At 39.5% G+C, this 20616-nt stretch overlaps 2 protein-coding genes across 2 annotated transcripts; one reads left to right on the top strand and one right to left on the bottom strand.

Moving 5' to 3' along the window:
• The first annotated feature begins 1506 nt into the window (after nt 1-1506).
• On the top strand, nt 1507-8778 carry pdia6 (protein disulfide isomerase family A, member 6). The gene is made up of 13 exons (XM_023414996.2): nt 1507-1658; nt 2001-2142; nt 2900-2957; nt 3922-4048; nt 4156-4262; nt 4372-4511; nt 4908-5022; nt 5854-5994; nt 6397-6481; nt 6630-6702; nt 6781-6939; nt 7039-7135; nt 8077-8778. Exons 1-13 carry the CDS (start codon nt 1640-1642, stop codon nt 8146-8148), a joined length of 1335 nt encoding a protein of 444 aa, XP_023270764.1. The 5' UTR covers nt 1507-1639; the 3' UTR covers nt 8149-8778.
• Nucleotides 8699-19685, bottom strand: hpcal1 (hippocalcin-like 1). Its single transcript, XM_023414997.2, has 4 exons — nt 19397-19685; nt 12333-12831; nt 11176-11281; nt 8699-9428 (listed from the first exon to the last, which is right to left on the bottom strand). The coding sequence occupies exons 2-4, from the start codon at nt 12708-12710 to the stop codon at nt 9331-9333; spliced, it is 582 nt and encodes a 193-aa protein (XP_023270765.1). The 5' UTR covers nt 12711-12831; nt 19397-19685; the 3' UTR covers nt 8699-9330.
• Between the last annotated feature and the right edge of the window lie 931 nt (nt 19686-20616).

The raw sequence follows: 20616 nt of genomic DNA, 5'->3' as shown, positions 1-20616 counted from the left end.
AGGCCTTTGTATATACGGAGGAGGACCTTGAAATCAATTCTAAATGTAACAAAGCCAGTGCAGAGCAGCTAAAACTGAAATAATGTGCTCTCTCCCCTTGGTTCCGGTTCACAGCCGAGCTGCAGAGTTTTGAATGAGTTGAAGTCTCTCAGTGTTTTTTTTTTCGGGAGCCCAGTAAAAAGGGCGTTGGAGTAATCAAGTCGGCTTGAAATGAAGGCATGAATCAATCTTTCAGCATCTTTTAGATTTGTAAATGGCCATACTTTAGCTATGTTTCTAAGGTGGAAAAATTATGTTTTTGTCACCTTGTTGATATGGGACTTGGAGCTTAGATCTGAATCCAAGATAACGCCAAGACTTGTAACCTCAGATTTAATCCAAGGAGTCAGTTTCCCCAGGTTATTGAACAGCATTTCTCTTTTTGTTTTGGGGCTGACTAGTAGGATTTCATTTTTTTTACGAGGACTTTGTTGACTCGAGGTAATAGTGACCTTATCAATTTCACAGAAATTTTGTTCAGTCACCAGTCCTCTAGGACACATACATTCTGCTGTTCTGTACATCTATATATCTGTATATCTGTATATCTACGTACCTAACTACCTACCTATCTCTCCCCTCCATGGTACTTGTACTTCTTATTAAATTAAGTAGTACTCTAGAGATACATACTGAATCTGCCCCAGACTTGACCCAGACCCTGAGGCCGGATCACCATAAAAGAATGGCCCAGATAAAAAGAAAAAAACTATCTGGGCTGGTTTTGGCCCATTGTGCCAAAGGACACCGGCCCAAGTCTATTATGTAGATAGGGTTACGGTAAGGGGCTCTAGGCAAGATCTGGGGCAAATTATATCTATGCTATCTTTGTGATTTATTGTTTAAGACATTTATTGTTTAAGACAAACAAAAATTCCAAATATTCATTGGTACCAGCTTTTTAAACATGAATGTTTGCTAACTTAACATTTTCATGTTTTTGAGTGTTGGTCAGAAAAAAAGCAATGTGGATATGTTCACTTGGGCTTCAGAGTATAATAATTGGTATTTTTCACTATTTCCTGACATTTTACACACTGACCAATCAATCAACTATTAATAATTGCTGGTTGTGAATGACTGTGGCCCCTTGGAAGTTTGTCCACAACCTGACAACCCCGTAAGTTGTTTTTATTAATGGATTATAACTGATAAAGCATTACTAAATGATAAGTAAACCACTTTATATTTTATTCCATTGAGAACACATATAAATCTCTATGTATTGCTTTGTGTAACACCCTGTAACTTTACTGTGTACAGTTGTATATATATATCGACATGTATTACTTTCGCATTAAAAGAGATACAATACATCACTAAATATTAGACTGACTCAGCCTTGTCACTTGTCTTACACCTCCTCTTTGTGCAGCTACATGTTGCCTCCTTTCTCCTCCAGCCCCTCTCTTACCCACAGTGTACCGGCTTTATTAAACTACACGGCGCACGCTGATTGGCCGAAGTGCAGCGTCGACATCAGCGGACCAATCAGCGTGGGCCACGGTGAGATTTTTCGATCTACTTTTGTGGGAGACGCAGCGGCTGTAGTCTGTGTGTTGTTGCTAACTGAGGGGACGAGTGGAGAACAGCTGAAACCATGAGACCGTTTTTACTAGGTGAGTGAAAACACCGACAGCTTTTTTACTTCTATAAAATGTAACGTTTGTGAATTTGTAGGCGGCAGCTGTGTAGGACTGCGTTTTCGCAACTGTGGGGTTAGCTTGAATAGCTAAGTTTAACGTGCACAGAACAGTGCCAGGCCTCCGTTATCGTTGAATCTGTGAATTAATAAAAACCCATTTCACTTGCTGATACATAAAATTGCAATATTTGTGCATATAGGCTGCATTAAGTAGGCATGCGGTGTCCTGTCAGCGCCTACTTCAGCTGGTGTGGGTGTTCATGAAACACACTCAACAGTTTTGAGAAACCGTTTGTATCTTCATCTTCTCTTCCAGGAGTGTTGGGCTGTTCCCTGGTCCTGTCTGTCCATGCTATGTACTCGGCTAGTGATGATGTTGTTGAGCTCACCCCCTCCAACTTCAACAGGGAGGTGATCCAGAGCGACAGTCTGTGGCTGATTGAGTTTTACGCTCCCTGGTGAGTCCCTACAACTTTGATGGCCATTCTTCAGTGGTAACAAGTGTGTACAGATCTACCAAGCAGTGACACACTGTCCATAGTTTCAGTACAAGCATCTCACATTGACTCACCGAAGTTTGAACCCCCTGTTTGTTGGTGCCTCTCTTCATCGAAACATGAACCTTAGTTTTGCTAGGAAGAGAATGTAGAGACTTGTATGCAAAGTTGGTAGCTCCTCCTTAATATTTTAATATGTATGATAATATGTTTTCGCATGCATACACAGACACAAAGAACTCATTTAAAGCTAAACTAAACAGAAAATGACCGTCCTGTGACCTGGGGAATCTGCCAAGTCAATAATTTGAAGCATGTTACATATAGTGTATATTCATGGGCCAGACCATTAAGTGCTTTATAGACCAGGGGCAATGAACAAGTAGCCAGTGGAGATATGTGCACCGAAAGCCGATGTAAATGAAGGGTGTGAAATATTCCCTGGATGTGTTAATATTGCATCGTCTGGTTCTGTGACTAACGCTTGTGACGTACTGAAGAACTACCGGGATGTTTCTTGATAAAATTAAATGTTTCTGGAAATGAAAACTGATTGTCCACCATCTCTCTCATTTTCACTAATTTCTCACTCATTAAGTATGTCAATTATTAATCAAGCTTACTAGCAATGAAAGAATTCTGTCATTTTTCACTAAACATCGAAATGAATTCAATTTATTATTCACGTCTCTGCATCTCTTTTGTTTAATCATCACAGGTGTGGCCACTGTCAAAATCTAGCTCCAGATTGGAAGAAGGCAGCCACTGCCCTCAAGGTAAACAAGACATCTCTACTCATCTTAGCATTTATTATTTTATTGTTGGGTTGTAGACTGAGTGAATGACAGACTGTTGGCATTTTCAGTGAAAAAGCCTCAACTATTGCAGAGAAACATTTAGTAGTCCAAGCAGTGCTGAGCATCGTTGACAAAATCAAATATCACAACATTTTTAATGGATACTTATATTGACAGTATGAGCTGTCAGGCAGGTATAATGACAAAGCAGGTAGAGGCATTCATTTCACTCAGCTACAACAAACAAATAAGTTCAGAGAAGTATTTAACGTAACTGCAGGACCTAAAAAACAACACTGAAGCTAAAACATGATTGCCAAACTCTAGCTCACCGTTTTGCTAAACCTACAAATTTTTTGAAGTTTTTAACACAGCAGTGAGAATAAGAGCAAACAAAGGCGTTAGACGTGGGAAGATAATGGGCCTATAGTCAAATGTTAATGAATAATATTAACTGTGTTGCAGATAAAACAAGACAGTTTACTTGATGGAATGTGCTTTTCAGCTCATCCTTTCACTTCTAATATTATTTATCTGAAATACACTGTTTGTGCAGACACATCCAGCGTACATAAGTAAGCATTGCATTTCTTGTGAGATAGATAGATAGATAGATAGATAGATAGATAGATAGATAGATAGATAGATAGATAGATACATACATATGTTATTTATCCCCAAGGGGAAATTCATGTGTCCATTAGCTCATTGTTGATAATAATAAAAACAGTTAATAATAAACAAACAATAATAATTAGTTTAGACCACTTCCTTTGACTGAGTTGTTGTATAGCCTGATGGCAGTGGGCACAAAGGATCTCCTGACCCTGAACTGCACACAGTTGTTTTGAGAAGACGATGATTAACAGGCAGCAATATATTTTGCTGTGATTAAAAGTTGAGAGTGAAAACCTTAAAACCTGCTTCTTTTGCAATTCTACAGGGAATTGTCAAGATTGGTGCCGTAGACGCAGACCAGCACAAGTCACTGGGTGGACAGTATGGCGTCAGAGGGTTCCCCACCATCAAGATCTTTGGAGCCAATAAGCAAAAGCCAGAGGAGTACCAAGGTACAGGCGAGAGCTTCTGCTGATCACACAGCTTTGGAATTTGTAAATATAATGAAATGCTGTATTTGACTGCAGTGACTGAAATCTGCATGTCCTTCACCCCAAAGGTGGACGCAGCAGCCAGGCCATTGTGGATGGAGCCATGAACGCTTTGCGCAGTCTGGTGAAAGATCGGCTCAGCGGCAAATCTGGCAGCTCTAGCTACAGCAAACAGGTAGATCCAGTGATGAACCTGTGCAGTAGCTCTTTGTTGCAGCTGTTTGTAAATGGAGAGATGAAACACTTGAGTGAACATGGTTAAGTCATGCTCAACTGCCTTCTAGGGTGGAGGTGGCGGCAGCAGCGGTGGCAGCAAGAAAGATGTGGTGGAGCTAACAGATGACAACTTCGACAAGATGGTGCTGCAGGGTGATGATGTGTGGCTGGTAGAGTTCTTTGCCCCCTGGTGTGGACACTGCAAGAAGTAAGTAAACCCACCCCCACACTCCCTCACTAGGACAAGAGAAATTAGATTTCTATTATCCCTGTACGATGGAGGTTAATGGAATTTTGTTTGCTGCTCAAAGCACTGAAACAACACCGTTTCTTTTCGGAAACAATGTCCCAGTAAATCTGGATAATCCACCATGAAAACACTTCATTGGGTCTATTCCTTCAGTAGAACGTAATCCCTATTAAAACAGCTCAGCGAGGTCTGAGCTATTGTATTCCAAATAACCATGGGAATTTGACAGGCTTTCCCAACATGAATCATAAGAAATTATGCCAACCTCATATTGAAGTACTGTGGAATTAGACTCTGAGTTTACACTATCATGGTCGGGTTTTCTCAACCATCACTCTCTTCTGTTGTAAATAGCCTGGAGCCTGAGTGGGCAGCTGCAGCCTCAGTTGTCAAGGAGCAGACCAAGGGCAAAGTTCGCCTCGGAGCTGTGGATGCAACTGTACATCAGGTTGTGTCCAGCCGCTATGGGGTAAGTAAGAATCAATAAATAATAATTCGGATACAAACTACTGTACTTGTAGATGCAAAATAGGCATACAAAGTGAGAAATTTGTAACTAAATTTATACAATTTTAACTACATTTATTAGCCTTGCAAAGTACAGTTCTATCTACTTTGCATGTGTGACATTGGCCTTGTAAACACGCTGGTTTGTACAGTTTCAATTGGTAAGTCTCAAACATGTAATGAATGTGGTCTGTGTTTATACTGATATGCTCTTCTTACTGGTGTTGGATGCTGAATCAAAGCCTCTGCCGCCTTTTAGTAGAGCGTGACTGTTAACTGCTGACTGTCCAAACCAAGCTGTGAATCTATGTTGGTAGTACAAACCTACAAATCTTTTATTTGTGTTTCTTTTAATCTTTTATTTCTTGCTCAATATCACAATGTCACTTCACAGTCCATTTACAGCTGTCACCTCTTTAATATTACAGTCACATAAAGCAGAGGATAAAGTAACAATCCAAACTAAAGTCTTGAAGATGTCGCTTCAAAGTGTTTCCCTTTGTTTGAAGCCCTCAAACACCGTGACTGTCTCCAAATACTGTTAATACACTTACATAACTACTTATAACATTTCAGTGTAAATTGACATTGCAATGTCAACCACAAAATGTCAGCCACCAGTGGGAGTCCTACTAAATGTCAGACAAACCACATTATAACACAGTAGTTAGAAGATATCTCTCCTATACTGAATCCTTAGTTAAATATAAATATGGCACTAAATCGAAAGAATTCCTTGCTTCCCAAACACAGAACTGAAGAAATATATATATATATATATGTGTGTGTGTAGATCCGTGGGTTTCCCACCATCAAGGTTTTCCGTAAAGGTGAAGAGCCCGAAGACTACCAAGGAGGCCGCTCCCGTGGTGACATCATCGAGAGGGCTTTGGAGCTGTTCTCTGACAACGCTCCTCCTCCTGAAATGCTGGAGGTCAGTGCAGTGTTGTGTCTTCTATGTTGGATGCATGAATGAGAGTTTACCATGCTGCTGGCGATGATGCTTTTTGTATTCTCAAAGTCATAACACACTGTATTTCCACCTGTTGCTATATTTATATAATTTATATTTACATGGGTGTTAAGCATGAGCAGTGACAGCCACCACGGCTGAGCAGGCAAAAGAAACTGAAACTTGAACACAAAACCCTAAAGACATCACAGACTGAGAAATTGTTCTCTGGCAAGTCCAACAGCAAGGACTATGTGCTCGAAAGATTAGACGAAAAGGTCAAAAACAGTATCTAACTCATTAGCGATGATCTGAATTTCATCTTGACAATTATCTTGAACCATATAAAACGGTATATCTAAATTGTAAATGTTTATCTCTCAGATCCTCAGTGAAGACATCTTGAAGAAGACCTGTGAGGACAGTCAGCTGTGTATAATTGCTGTCCTGCCTCACATCCTGGACACAGGTGAGACCAGACACACCTCCAACTCTGAACATGTTAAATAGGTCATAAATGTAACCTTAAAGCAAACAAAAAAAACCAACACAAATGTGATGCAAGAACCTTGTAATTCTTGAATCACTCACCATCCATTTTCCTTGTATCTCAACAGGCGCATCAGGTAGAAACGGATATCTGGAAGTGATGATTAAGATGGCTGAGAAGTACAAGAAGAAGATGTGGGGGTAAGGATGAGAGACCGTGGATTATTATTCCAATGACTAATAATGACTGTGATTAATGACCTGCCCTCTCGTTGTCAGCTGGCTGTGGGCTGAGGCGGGAGCCCAGATGGAGCTGGAGGCCTCTCTGGGTATTGGTGGATTTGGCTACCCTGCCATGGCCGCCATTAACACGCGCAAGATGAAATTTGCCCTGCTGAGGGGCTCCTTCAGTGAGACTGGAATTCACGAGTTCCTCAGGTAGGGGGCGCTGCTGTCTGAGCTTGTTTCACTATTGTAATTCAAAGTAAAACACATTTCAGAGTGGGTCGATTGATGGAGTTTGTTTCATCTTTTTAGGGAGCTTTCTGTGGGCCGTGGCTCTACTGCCACATTGGGAGGTGGGGCCATGCCCAAGATTCACGCTGTTGAAGCCTGGGATGGCAAAGATGGACAGGTGAGTGGGCCTCATGGTCAGATTTTCCGACTATATATTTGGCTGATCACAAGTTTGCGGCCTTCAGCTAAATGGCATTCAGATGGACAGTCACTGTACGTTCTTATTTTTATAGGTTATATTAAACTTACGACTAACTCACACTGTATCGATCGGGTCGGGATGTGGGTGCTTACATTGTACAGAAACACAATCCATTAAAGTTTATTCAAACAAGACCTCGTCATCCTCTGAAATGTGGGCCAAAAGAAAAGGCAGCATTTCTACAATAAGAAGACAAAAAGAAAAAGATACAGATGGCTGGGAAACACGGACAATATAGTCTCTGTTTTGCAGCGAAGTTGAGTTTTTTTTTCTCTGTTGCAGCTCAACTTCAGTCAATACTGAGGCAACCGCTATCCGTAAAATACCTCTCCAATAATATTAAAACTGTCTCACTAGAGTTTATAATGGATCTTTTGACCATAGCCATCTGGGAATTTGGATTTCCGAGCTGCTCAAACTGCAAAATAGACGACCAATACTCAACCCATCTGAGAGATGGGCTGTTGATGAGTTAGACAATTAATCTGGCATTTTAACCCACCTGAAACCGAACATTAAATGACGATCAATCTGGCAGTCCATTTCTAAAATTGATCCAGGGGGACCGCATGTTGTCTGCCCAGCTCAGTACAACAAGCCTCTACCAATTTGTTGCTGCCTGTCTACTGCAAATACACTCTGAGGAATATATCAAGACACAGTTATATAATAAGCAGTTGGAGTGCACCCAAAACAAACATAATCATTTCTCACAGTAGTGAGATAGTGAAAGTCAAATCAGAGCCTTAGAGACAAACACTCCACCGCAGAAAGCTCTGATGCATGAATTTGGCATTTTATCGTCTCACTATCTTCATCTTTGCTAACTGTCTTTATTTTACACTCGTCATCTTCAGCTTCCTGTGGAGGAGGACTATGACCTCACTGACGTAGACCTAGATGATGACTTTGACAAGGATGAGTTATGAGCCCAAGAAAGGTGGGATTTTATCCAGACTGGTTTGGTTGGATCTGGTCTGGTCCTGCGTGACACACCTCCCCTCTCCTGTGGACGAACGGGAGGCCCAGTCGCCCAGTTACTGAAATACTCCAGAAAAGACACACGAGAGACACCTGCAGTTTCTCACATCATCTTTGTCAGTCAAGGGGGGGGGGGCAGGAGGGAGGAAGGTGTATGTGTTTGTGTGTGTGTGTGAGTCGTGTCCCTGGAATGAACTCTGCCTCACGTACCTGCTGAACAGTAGAAGCTGAATATTTATACGGCCGCTGCAAGCTGTGAAGAGGAGGGTGGAGGTTCTGAATCTGGCATTTCAGTTGTATGTCTTTTTCAAACATTGTCCCCTCTCCCCTCTTCAGCCATCTTTAACCACCTATTTTAAGATGTGGACTTGTCAGAGTAACACTTCAATGTGCAACCTGGTGTGTCTAAATATACTTTTTTTCTCTTTTTAAACCAGTTAATGAGAATCTTGGTGGGTTTGCATCAGGACAAGGAGACTGTGGGACTTCTTGTGTAGATTTTTCTTACACGACTTTATTTCAATTGTGTGAAAACAAAATGACATTTTTGTTACAAAAATAAAAAGGAATAAAAACAATCACGGCCTCCTTATTCACATAAACTGTTACAATATAACAAAACGCATATCACAGAGCGCATGCAATACCAAAGGCATATAGAGCTTGTTCAGAATAGCAACCTGTTTATCTACGGTTGATATTCTGAACAACAGTAAGCCACTTTTCAACAGCTACATCCAATCAAATTATACCAAGTGATGTAATTAGTTTCCTCTTAGTGTAACATAATAAGAGAAATAATACTTGCAAACATAATCCAGTCTGTATAAATATGTGATATGGCACCTCACTTATGGAGAACAAGTAAAAACCGAAGAGCTTTGGGGAAAAGCATATACACAGAATAGCTGAAGTGAGAAGCATGTCATAGTCCACAGAGAAGCAGCCACATTGACAAAAGACAATTATCCATTAATGTAAACACTAGGCAATGGAGTGTTACTGAAATGAAAGGGTTGTCTGCTGAGGGTGGGTGTGATGATGATCAGGTGAACAGCATGAAGCTGGATGGATGTTGGTGCGTATGTGTTCCAGAGAGAGAGAGAGTGTGTGTGTTATTGTCTCTGTCCTCAGAACTGACGAGAGGCTCCCTGATCCGACTGCAGCAGTCTGACGATGGACGGATCACTCTTGGCACCTTTAATGAACTCCTCCAAAGACAATCTACCTGTGAAGCAGAGACCAAAAAAAGGATCTCAGTCACCAGCAGCTGAACATGTGATGAAGTGTTGAATCATGCAGCAACCACCCACCAAAATCAACAGTGAAGCTTCTGATGTAACTACCAAAAATATAATCACTGCTGCCCTACAACAAATTCACAGGGAAATTACACAACACTTTTTAGATAAATTATAATAAACTTGCATGCATCTTATTATGACAAAATGATTCAATTCAGATTCTTTCATAGCTGTCTAGTCACATCAACCAGCAGGTGATGCTCTTGTGCTATTTCCATGTCATTTAGGAATTCTTTATTGATTAACACTTTCACAAAAATTAGAAATGGGCAACACAATTTTTAACCAAATGCTAATACGAGTATTTTATTTATTGATAATACTGATACCAACACTGAGTATAGTTTATAAAAAATATCAAAATCACAGTACTGCCTTTCAAGTCAGTAATCCCTCAGTAAAGAAAAAAATTCTGTCATTGTAAATAATTTTTACAGACCAGTTACAATTCTGTAAATATCGATGAAATGAAAATTATATTATTATTTTATTATTATTATTATATTAAAGTAAAAGACATGAATACAATTATAAAAATCTATATAATATGTTTAAAAAATATCCAAATATTAAAATGTAATTATTACTTTTAAATATTTCTATTACATGAAACAGCCCAAACGGGACAACTATGTATTCTTTGCAACAATATAATTATATATATAGAGTGCCTCAAAGTGCATTTTACATCTGCAAAAACCTTGCAAAAGTATTTGAAATTATTGCATTGTTTAATAGGTATTAAAATGAAATGAGCAGCACTTGACATCTTGATAACAGAACAGAATGCATCCTTGCACTATTTCAGCATTTAACATTTTACTTGAGTTTGTGTCTCATATTGTAAGTAAAAGCACCACAAACTAAAGCCGACATTAGCAGAAAATATTCCCATGGCTTTAAGTCAGTTTTGACTGATCTACCACAATGATAGAACACAAGAGTAGGCCATAATTTGTTTAGAATAACTGCAGCTTTCTGTCAGCCGGCATCTGTTTCAATTGCATTAGAAAGAGGGGTTAACTGAGTTTTAGTGGATTTACCCTCTGCTGCTGCTGTAGCCGTAGGCCTGGTCTGTGGTACCATGTGATTTCATAAAACTTGAGCCTGAGACACACACTTTGACCTCCAGATGTTCTGAACCTTCTGCTTCAAAACAAACTGATCTGCCCTGCTGCCTCATGCTCTAAACATCGTACTGATATGTGACATGTCAAATACACGGAAGACATGGGAAATGCTTAAGTACATATCACATGGGTGTAGCATGGATTTTCTCAAAACTGTTCTGTGGTGCCTATTGTGTCATGGTAACGACTTACATTAACCTGTCTATATTTTTTTCTTTCTTGATGTGATAGTTGCCCATCTATAATCGTGTAGCACTTGTCCTAACCAGTTTAACTGAATGACTAAGCCATGTAAGTTTACGTTTGTTTTTCAAAAGGTTTAATTCTGAGTGTTATTGCAGCTTTGCAGTCATTGAGGACCAGCACACTCATCAAGTAAATATTTTTAAAAAACTTCTGGTCTGCAACAAACTCTGCCTAACTTTTTCCTGTGAGAAGACGCAAAGCAAAAGGCAGGTTTCATTTAGAGGTCCAACTTGTTGGTTGTGATATTTTTCCACAAAGCATGCACATAAAAACAAAAGTGAAACACCATTCTTACCATCATTGTCTATGTCCATCTGTCTGAAGATTTTATCTGTCCTTTTCTCTGGTGTTGATTCATCCTCAGGCATCTTCATCACTGACGACACCATCTTGTAAATGGCCTACAAAGGAGGGTAAGAATGATTCATTTTCCTGTTTATCTGTGTGAAGCTTTAAGATGCCAAAGTTGAAGAATAACCCCCCACCCCGACATATTAGTTACATGTATTGTCTGAATGATGATGGTGCTCTGGCAACTAAAGCTCCTCACTCACTGAGACGCATGGTTATAATGTGTATATTTCAGTCTTTTAAAACATTAAACATTTAAGATCATCTAAAGGTCTTTGATGGCTTTGATGAAAAAAAGATGTTTTGCTGAAAAAAAGCATGCTACAGTAACAAAAGCAGTGGTGCTTAGTGTTTTTTCTCTGGGTTTTTTCACATTCATTTGTATCCACAAACACAACGGACTGAACCAATATTGATATGGAGCCCTGCAGGCTGCCCAGCTCACCATATTGGAAGAGTAAATATAGCCACAGTGATAAGAAAAAACAGAAAGGGCAGCCTGCATCCATGATGTGAGGTGAAAATATCTTATGAATTCAGAACTGCAAATGAATATTAAGCCTAAAATCAGCTATTACACAGTAAACCTAGACGCTAAAATATATTTTGCATATAATTTACACACCAAAAAATCCTCAGCTGCAGCTGCTGAGATGTCAGAATTTGCTGTTTTTCCTTTTCTCATGTTATAGAAAACTCAATTTCTTTATGAACATAATTGTTGCTGCATCCTGACTTGGAAGAGGTACGAGTGTAGAACGAGTAATAGTTTACTTTTAGATTTCAATAAATGATATTTCATATGTTATGTATATAAACTCCGCTTAAAATGTGAGGAATGTGATTATATATCTTCCTTTTATCCTTCTTTTTGCCTGTCTTTTCTGGGTTCAGATTTTTACTCCGTCAGAGGTAAAATTCTTATGGAAAACTAATGCAAATGTTTACATTTTCATTCCTCCCATCTAAATTAGCTTTATCTAATATTAAGGTTTGTTTAATAATACATTTAGATTTCAGAGAGGGCGCAGAACGGGCTGATCCTGCCCCAAACTACAGACACTAGAGCACATACATCCATGAAGAACAGTTTGTCCACACCTGAACTATCTCCAGCATCTCTGCCCGACTGATGTAGCCGTTCCCGTCCAGGTCGTACATGCTGAAAGCCCAACGCAGCTTCTGCTCGAGCCCGCCGCGAGACGTCACACTGAGGGCGATGATGAACTCCCTGAAGTCAATGGTGGCATCCCCGTTGGTGTCAAATGTGCGAAAGACGTGCTCTGCAAACTTTGAGGCGTCCCCGTAGGGAAAGAAGTTGGCATAGATCTTCTTGAACTCCTCCACGGTCAGGTGTCCGGTGGGACAGTCCTTGAGGAAGCCGCGGTACCACTCCTGCAGCTCGTGGTCAGTGAACTCTGTGTTTTCCCTCAGGTCATTCAGGACCTCAGGCCGTAACTTGCTGTTCTGTTTCCCCATGACACAGCACTCTCTCAGGCAGGCAAGTAGCTGGGCTGGTGTCTCTACCTTCTCCTTTCACTTCTCCACTGTCCCTGTGTTTTCACTCTCCACGTCGATGGCTGCTCGGTTTCCTCCTCTCCTGCAGGAGACCAACAAACCTCATTAATATCCTTGTGTGAATATCATAAATGATTCATGGGTTCAATAATTCCTGTGTTTGCAGCAGTGTTTTATCATGAAACGTGCTGAAGATGCTTCTCAGGCAATGTGAACGATTGAGACAATGTCCATACACAAAAAAAGAAAGATAAGATCACATCACACGTCTATAATATTGTAAGGTCTTGACCTTACCCTGTAAATTCCCTACAGATAATGTATGTTATGATTTGGCACGACAAATAACACTGAATTGAATTGAATGAGGGAACCATATGTGTCTATTGTAGTGTGTGTTGGTGGTAGGGTGGGGGCCTGATCTCCGTGGATACTGTATTAATCCTCTGGTATGGTGATAATTTATCGACCCTTCATTGCATGGTGGTGAGACAAGTGTCCTGGGGCATTGTAGTTAGCAATAAAGCCACTTTCTAAAAGGTCAGGCTGATACTGACTGTTGTTACTGAGAAGGCCAGATAGTCACCTCGACAATAACGCCCACCTTTATGTGAAAATGAATATTCCAATTGATTTTAAGCAGGTGGAGTTCATGTAATGATTAAAGAGAAACACAAATGATGGCTCAAAAATACCATTGCAAACAAAGACACTGGAGCATTTGAACCACCTGGGCCTATTCACCTGTGGTTTGTCTAAATTCTGTTTCCATGGTTATATTCTGCAAAATCTGTTTATTCATGTATGCAGGGGTATTCATGACGAGGGATATGAGGATGCATAAACACAACACATCCAGAATACAGCCATAACAGCATAATAACTATTAGACTGGACGCTTCTTGTGCATACGACCCACTGATGAAGCAGAGGCAAATATGGGGGTGCTAGTAAGCAAGAAGGTTATGACACTTGCAGGGAAAATACATGGTGGTGTGTGTGTGTGTGTGTGTGTGTGTGTGTGTGTGTGTGTGTGTTTGTGTGTGTGTGTGTGTTTGTGTGTGTTTGTGTGTGTGTTTGTGTGTGTGTTTGTGTGGGAGAGAGAGAGCATGTTTGTTTGCATATCAGTTAGCTGAGTTTCTGGCCCAAAAAGGAGGAGAAAAAGTAAAACAACAAAAAAGCAGCATGAAGACACAAATTATCTGGATATCTACATGAAGACGAACAAAATCCATCTGTTTGTTTATCCTCTCAAATAGTCTCAAGCATTTTGTATTAACCAGCTATAATTTGTATCTCATAAGAGTTTCGATAGCAGGGTCGCCTTTAGTGTGTGCTCCTGTGAAACAGCATTATAGCGATAGATCAACATAGTTAAAGTTCGAAGAGTAACATATAAAATAGTTAAAACCAAATGACTACTACTTTTTGGAGATCTAAAGGATGAAATCTGCCAAAACCTGAGCTAATATTCTACAACATGTATCCGGTAAAGTGTGAGTGGGTGGGACAGAAAGAGAGATGTGCGGGGGCAGGGAAGACGAAAGAATGGAAAAAAGTATGACACATAGAAAGAAAAACTATTTCCAGCTATACTATGTGAGCTGCTTTGCTAATACCAGCTGTTCAATTACATAATGATCCCTCTGAATAACACCTCCACTCCCCTGAGGTACCTATAATGAATTGTACGGGACAGAGAGATATATTATCCCAATGTTCTCTTTCTTTCAATTATTGAAATCTCATTGCTCCTGCGTTATTGGGACCAGAGCGATTCTATCTGGCGTAGAACAAATGAGAGCAGTGTGAATTTGAATGAGGTCTTTTCGAAACGACGACGCCCTCATTTCTCATAATTGCCACATGGGTCTAATTTCCTGCAGTTTTATGAATCAAAGTCACAGAGCACCATGAGAGGCAGGCGGGTTTGAGAAACAGGCAGTGATACAAACTCTTAACAGTGTCACTCAGGCTTATAAATGGAAAAAAAAAAATCTTTGAAACCAGATGCATAATACATTAATACAGATCATTTCTCATGTTCGCATCTGTTTGAACTTTTGTGCATTAGACTGTACAGGTGTGCCTAAAGTGGCTACTTAGTGATGTAGCACAGTCATATAAGCGCTACCTCTTTGTATCCTGTCCATGATAATGAATAATGATTTTTACAAAGCTCACAGGACCCAAGCAGCACCAGGCAGCAACACATGCAAGTGTCAGCCCTCATCTCTTACAGAATTTGCCAGGTAAAGACACACAATAACAAATGTGCAAACACAGAATCTCTAAACACAATATTTACATACAGTGGTAATTCTCACTATTATAATTAAGGTGTGTTGTGTGTGTAGATGTTGAGGTGTTTCTCTTTATAAATGAAAAACTTTGGCCTGCTGGTGGTGCTGGAGGAAAAGGAAAAGTTAGGGATCTCCAAAGTCAGTAGGGTTCATCATTACCATGAACGTCTGTCACAAAATTGGTGATCCATCCAACAACTGTTGACATATTTCAGTTTGAACCAAAGTGGTGGACTGACTGACTGACAGACCAACATTGACATCAGTCAATTGGCATAGATGTCAATGCCAATAGTAGCATGGCTAAAAATAGTCTGACATATATCAAACTGGCTTTAAATAGAGCAAAAGCACACATTGTAGGATTTTGTGTGTTTGCCTTATCCAACTTTGTTGCAAGCTTGTCAATGTTATAGAGCAGGAGTGACCCACAAGACTAAAAGTGATGCTCACTTTGACAATACATTATCATTGTCTGCTGACTGTGTTTTAACTGGACAACGGTATAAATCACACACTGCCCCACAGGCCTGTCCGTAGTCCTTCCGTTCTAATATACAACAGGATGAGGAAGTGGAAGCACCTCCTCAGCTCTAGGTCACATGGACTTTTCCAGGACAGCTCAGTGTTCAGGCTGAGCTGGAGCAGACATAAATATGGGCGTTGCTATTTATTCCCTCAAACACACAAAGCCACAAGAAACCTAGAAGATTCCATGCTGGAAGACTGAAAAGTGCTGGCCTTACGTTTCAAGAGAGTCTGAAGCTAAATTAAGAGTTTACTTCTAGGAGACTTATAATTTGGGAAGAAGACAGCAAAACAGTGTGTACTCTGGTAAAGAGATTATTAGTTCAAACTATGCAAACATACTTATCAAAGACTGTGGATTGCAAAACAGTCTTAAAGATTCCAGTGACCTCTGTAATATGCTCATTAAAGCCTAAAACTAAACTAGATTCCCATAAATAAAATATGTGTTGCAATTAAGGCTTATTCCATATTTTTTTGTGACTTTCTCTTCAGGAAAACAGAGAGAAAGTAGGATGATCTTTGGGCATTTGATCATTATTTCTGGATAAGTCTTAAGTGCAAAGACTTCGCATTTGAAATATTGCTGCAGGACAACAGCTAAATTGGTTGTTTTAAGTCATGGCTCACTGTGACCTGCTACAGTTTCTGGCTTCAACATGCTGGGCAATTGGCAATATGTTATTCCTTTTGTATACACAAAAACAGAGTGATACAGAGCTGCATTGGTGATGTCACAGGATGTTTTATATGTTGTCCCAGCTGGAGCCTTTTTGTGAGCTATTTTGGTGGATTTTAAGTTGCTGCTTACTGCACTGGGACATATTTTGCAATGTGGTCAGAAGTAACTGCTTTGACATCCCTATGACCTCCTTTGCAGAGAATCACGTCCCTCAATGCCTTGACTGCATGAAGTTGCAGAGTAAGTCTGTAAGCTGAACACAGTTCACAAGCATTGCTTGATACACAACAGCCCCTTGAGATTGCCATTCCATATTTAGTGATTGCAATTCCCCCCGATTACACAGCAACAGTCTCTCTCCTTGCCCCCCACCCCCATGGCCACCCCTGTTCTGTATGGTCCACTTTTTCCACTGCGTTTGCTGCCTAATGAGACTGTTTCACACAGGCTTCAGTGCAGCATGTATCCCCCTCCCCAAGGCTACAGTGGGGATTGTGTAAACGTCTGACCAGGCCAGTTTCACTGCTGTTTGCCATTCTCAGGCCCACCTCATTTCCTGGGTAATGGCTTGTCACAACAAAGAAAGCCTTTATTCTTTTCCCAGATGCTCATTACTTCATGTACAGCAAATAAAAAATTGCAAAGACAGTCAGAAAAGGAGAGATGTAGGTTGTGTGTTTGGATACAAACAAGCACATAGATGCATATTGGGGGGAGTTGGGCAGTGAAACTCCAAGTAGTGCATCCATAAAGCATGACAGACAGCTGATGGAGCTCATTATGCCTCGGACAGTACATCAGTTAGTGACTAGGAAACAAAAGACAACTGGCATCAGAGTTTACATCCAAATGTTAAAAAAAAAAGTATATTTTATATATTTATTATATTTAGTATATATATATTTGCAAAGGAATTAAAAAGATATAATTGATGGACAGAATAAATCAGCACCTATTTTGAGACTCAATTAATAATTTAAGTCATTTTTTAAGCAAAAATGCAACAAATTCACTGGTTCCTGCTTCTAAATTGTAAATGTATTTACTGGGTTTCTTAATCTTATCTGATAATAAATTGAATATTTTTATATTTTGAACTGTTGGCTGGACAAAAGAAGATAAGATGTCACCTTGTACTCCGGGATATTGTGATTGATAGTTGTCAGTATTCTCTGACATTTAATAGAGTAAGACTAACTGACTCATTAACAAAATAAATGGCAGATTAACAGTAACAAAAAGAAATAGTTAGTTGCAGAGTTTGTTAATTAGCTGGATAATTTCTAATGTTTTTTCCCCAAAATAGATTCGTCTCTACATCTTATGATGTCAGAGGAGTCACAGAACATTTCCCATCCTCAACTCTGCATAAACACAACAGAGAAAATATTTTTCACTCTGTATGTATCATGCCTCTTTTGAATGGAATGTAAATTAAACAAACTGATATGGTTCAGTGCACAGAAAGAAAGCAGACTTCCCATTTTAGTGGTGCGTGTAGCCTGCTGTGCAGTGGATGAGCTGAGCACGCTCTCACTGCAGCCTGAAGCGCTGCGTACTACTGGTAACTAAGACTGCATCAGGTGAGTGAGGAGTTGGTCCAGTTTAAAAGGAAGAAAAAAGAGAAAATGAGCTCTCCTGTTATTCTCGCTTTCAGTGCTGCTTTGTGGCAGCCTCTCTGAACTTGTGTTGGAGAAAATCACGCAGTAGATTAGGATGAAGTCCCCTGACACACCAGTAGTCAAGGCAACAGGATTGTAGTGCTATGTCTTATGAGAAGGAGGTGGTGTAACTATCAATCTGGGGCACACACAGGGCAGGAGATAATCATTCATTTTTTCTGTGTATGTGTGTTTACATTTTAAATGTTTACTCTGTTGTTTTTGAATACTATTTGATCTTATTCTGTTTATGCTCATGCACAGTGATTTCTGCATCATACTCATTGCTTGATACTGTCCAGTGTACAAATTGTTAAACTGCATATTCTAAATACAACAGTTTTGTGAGCAAAAAGTTCACAAGTGAAAAATAATTTGGTTAGTTTTCATTTTAGCAGTGAGAAAGAAAGTTTTTCAGTTTTTTAAATGGTGAGTGGGCTCATTTAATCTTGGATGCACACTTTTCACATGTTGGCTTTGGTCTTCTTGTCAAAAAGTGGGAGATAAAATGGAAAAAACTGTGACAATTGTGTGGTATAGTAGTTTAAATTAGTGGACTGGGAAGCATAATTATGGCAAGACACAAAGTTTGAAGGGATTGATTCCATTTTAAGCAGAGGAGCACGACACAGGTCCACCTTCTTAACACCATTTACTGTATACCATATATTTTTCTTAGAGCTGGGCAATAAGTCAATATTACTGTTTAATTATTACTATTTAATTACTATTTAATTATATCAACAAATTTCTGTATCAAACATTTTTTAGCAAGCAGTAATTAGGATTAGATCATGATAAAAAAAATTGTTAGCTCATCAGTTAAGCTTTATTTATTCAGAAAAGCTCATTGAGATCTAATTCTTTTTTGCAAGAGTGACCTGAGAGCAGATTACCTGCACAAAAGATCACAACTAGTCAAATTCAGTCACACAAAACAATCACTGCATACACACAGCCAAACTATTAGTTCACTATTATTTTAATTAGTTATTCAAGTATTTGTTTTACAGATGTAAGGCTTTGCTCCTGCTGTGAAGCACAGATTATTATTCTGAATAGCTTTATTTATTTATTTTATGTGGTTGTGCATACATTGTGTAGCCTATTGATATATGAAAAGATAAATATTGTGATAATCATGCCAACCATATTATCCAGCCCTATTTGTCTTTAACTTAATCCTGTACATGAGTATTACATTTTATTAATTCAGGATTTGTTTACAGTATGTTTCAAGCTACTTGCAAAACTTCCATTGAACAAAAAGGTACTTTTGAGCCTACTTTACCATAGTTTTAACATATTTTGTGTAGGTGTGATGTAGGCTAGTCTGTCATGGGTGTAGCCCTTGTACCACCCTTCTGTGTCTTGGGTAAATTGCCACATCAGTCCAGGATAGACTCACCGCTGAGGGAGACTGGGCATTACGGCAGCTTTAAGTATTTTTTTCATAAAGTCATGTAAACTTACCTCTTTAAGGAGTAATGGTAGCTTATGAGAAAGTCCACTTTCCCACCTCACGGCGTCACCAACCGCCAAACTTAACCGTTAACTTAACAAACCCTAACTTACACCTCCTCCTACTGATAAAACTCTGTAAAATCCAAATCGAGAATAATGTAAGATGCTGACGGTCGTCTGTCACTTTCTGGACAAATTAAAGATATGAAGTTGTACCAGAATAGCGTAAATGTCGTTTTTAAGCTAGGTTTTTATCTGTCCTGCCTCCAGTTCCCAGTGTAACGGCTTTATCATTTAGTGGAAGATGTGGCACAGAGCTCGGTTTTCATCCGACTCGCCTAAGTCACAACCAAAGGGTTTTCTTTTCTCTTTTAAGGCGATTAAACTTGCCTTATGTGGCTGCTGGAGAAGCGCCTGCAGTTTGTAACAATGGAGAGTGGGAATTGCCGTTGAAAGTAAATATAGGCGTTATTTCAAATGTATTTTTATATAGATTTACCGACTTGTCGTTTATGTTTTGTATTTAAAACCCCCCTGCGCACTGAATGGATTCGTCCACACTCGCTGCTTGCATCGTAGAAACAGTCGCAGCAGCGTCCTGTGGAAAATTATCACTGGAGACTATTATTAGCACAATATCTAAAATAAACTGTTCACATTTGAAGGAAAATGTTAATACTGGAATAACCGATCAGCAGCTGCACCAAACACACGCACTATCATGCATAAATCTTTTTTTTTTTTTAAACAGTAATTCTATTATACATTTTAGGTTAAACAAAGTAATTACATAATAATATGATATGCTATAAAAACTGGGTTCATCGGTAAACTTCTATTATCAAGATGCCTAAAGATACAAAAACACAGCAACCTTCATAAACCCACATAGGAACATTTGTCTTTTCTTGTTGGAGTTGCACAAGTGTTGAGATCATGATTCCTTGGTGGACAGTCTTTTTAATTTTAACCTAAAAATAACCTGAGATATTAAACACAATCGCACAAGTCCCTCTAATGTTGTGGGGAAAGCAGCATTAGAAAGCAGTGGTATTATAATCACGTTTTAACCCAAATTCATCTATTTGCCACTATGACTTACACTTGTCCATCAGTACCTGTCACAGTGACTTCTCTTATAGGCTAAAGTGACACTGCAGGGAGGGTGGTGTGTATGTCAGCATTTCAGTGAGTGGATAAATAATTAACCACGTGTATGTGTGTATGTG

The sequence above is a fragment of the Seriola lalandi genome, unplaced genomic scaffold (assembly GCF_002814215.2).
Source record: "Seriola lalandi dorsalis isolate HSWRI2012SDOR001 ecotype SW California unplaced genomic scaffold, Sedor1 jcf7180002054544, whole genome shotgun sequence".
NCBI lineage: Eukaryota > Metazoa > Chordata > Actinopteri > Carangiformes > Carangidae > Seriola > Seriola lalandi.
Note: the sequence above shows the minus strand (reverse complement) of the source record. Positions and strands in the feature narration are given on the sequence as shown.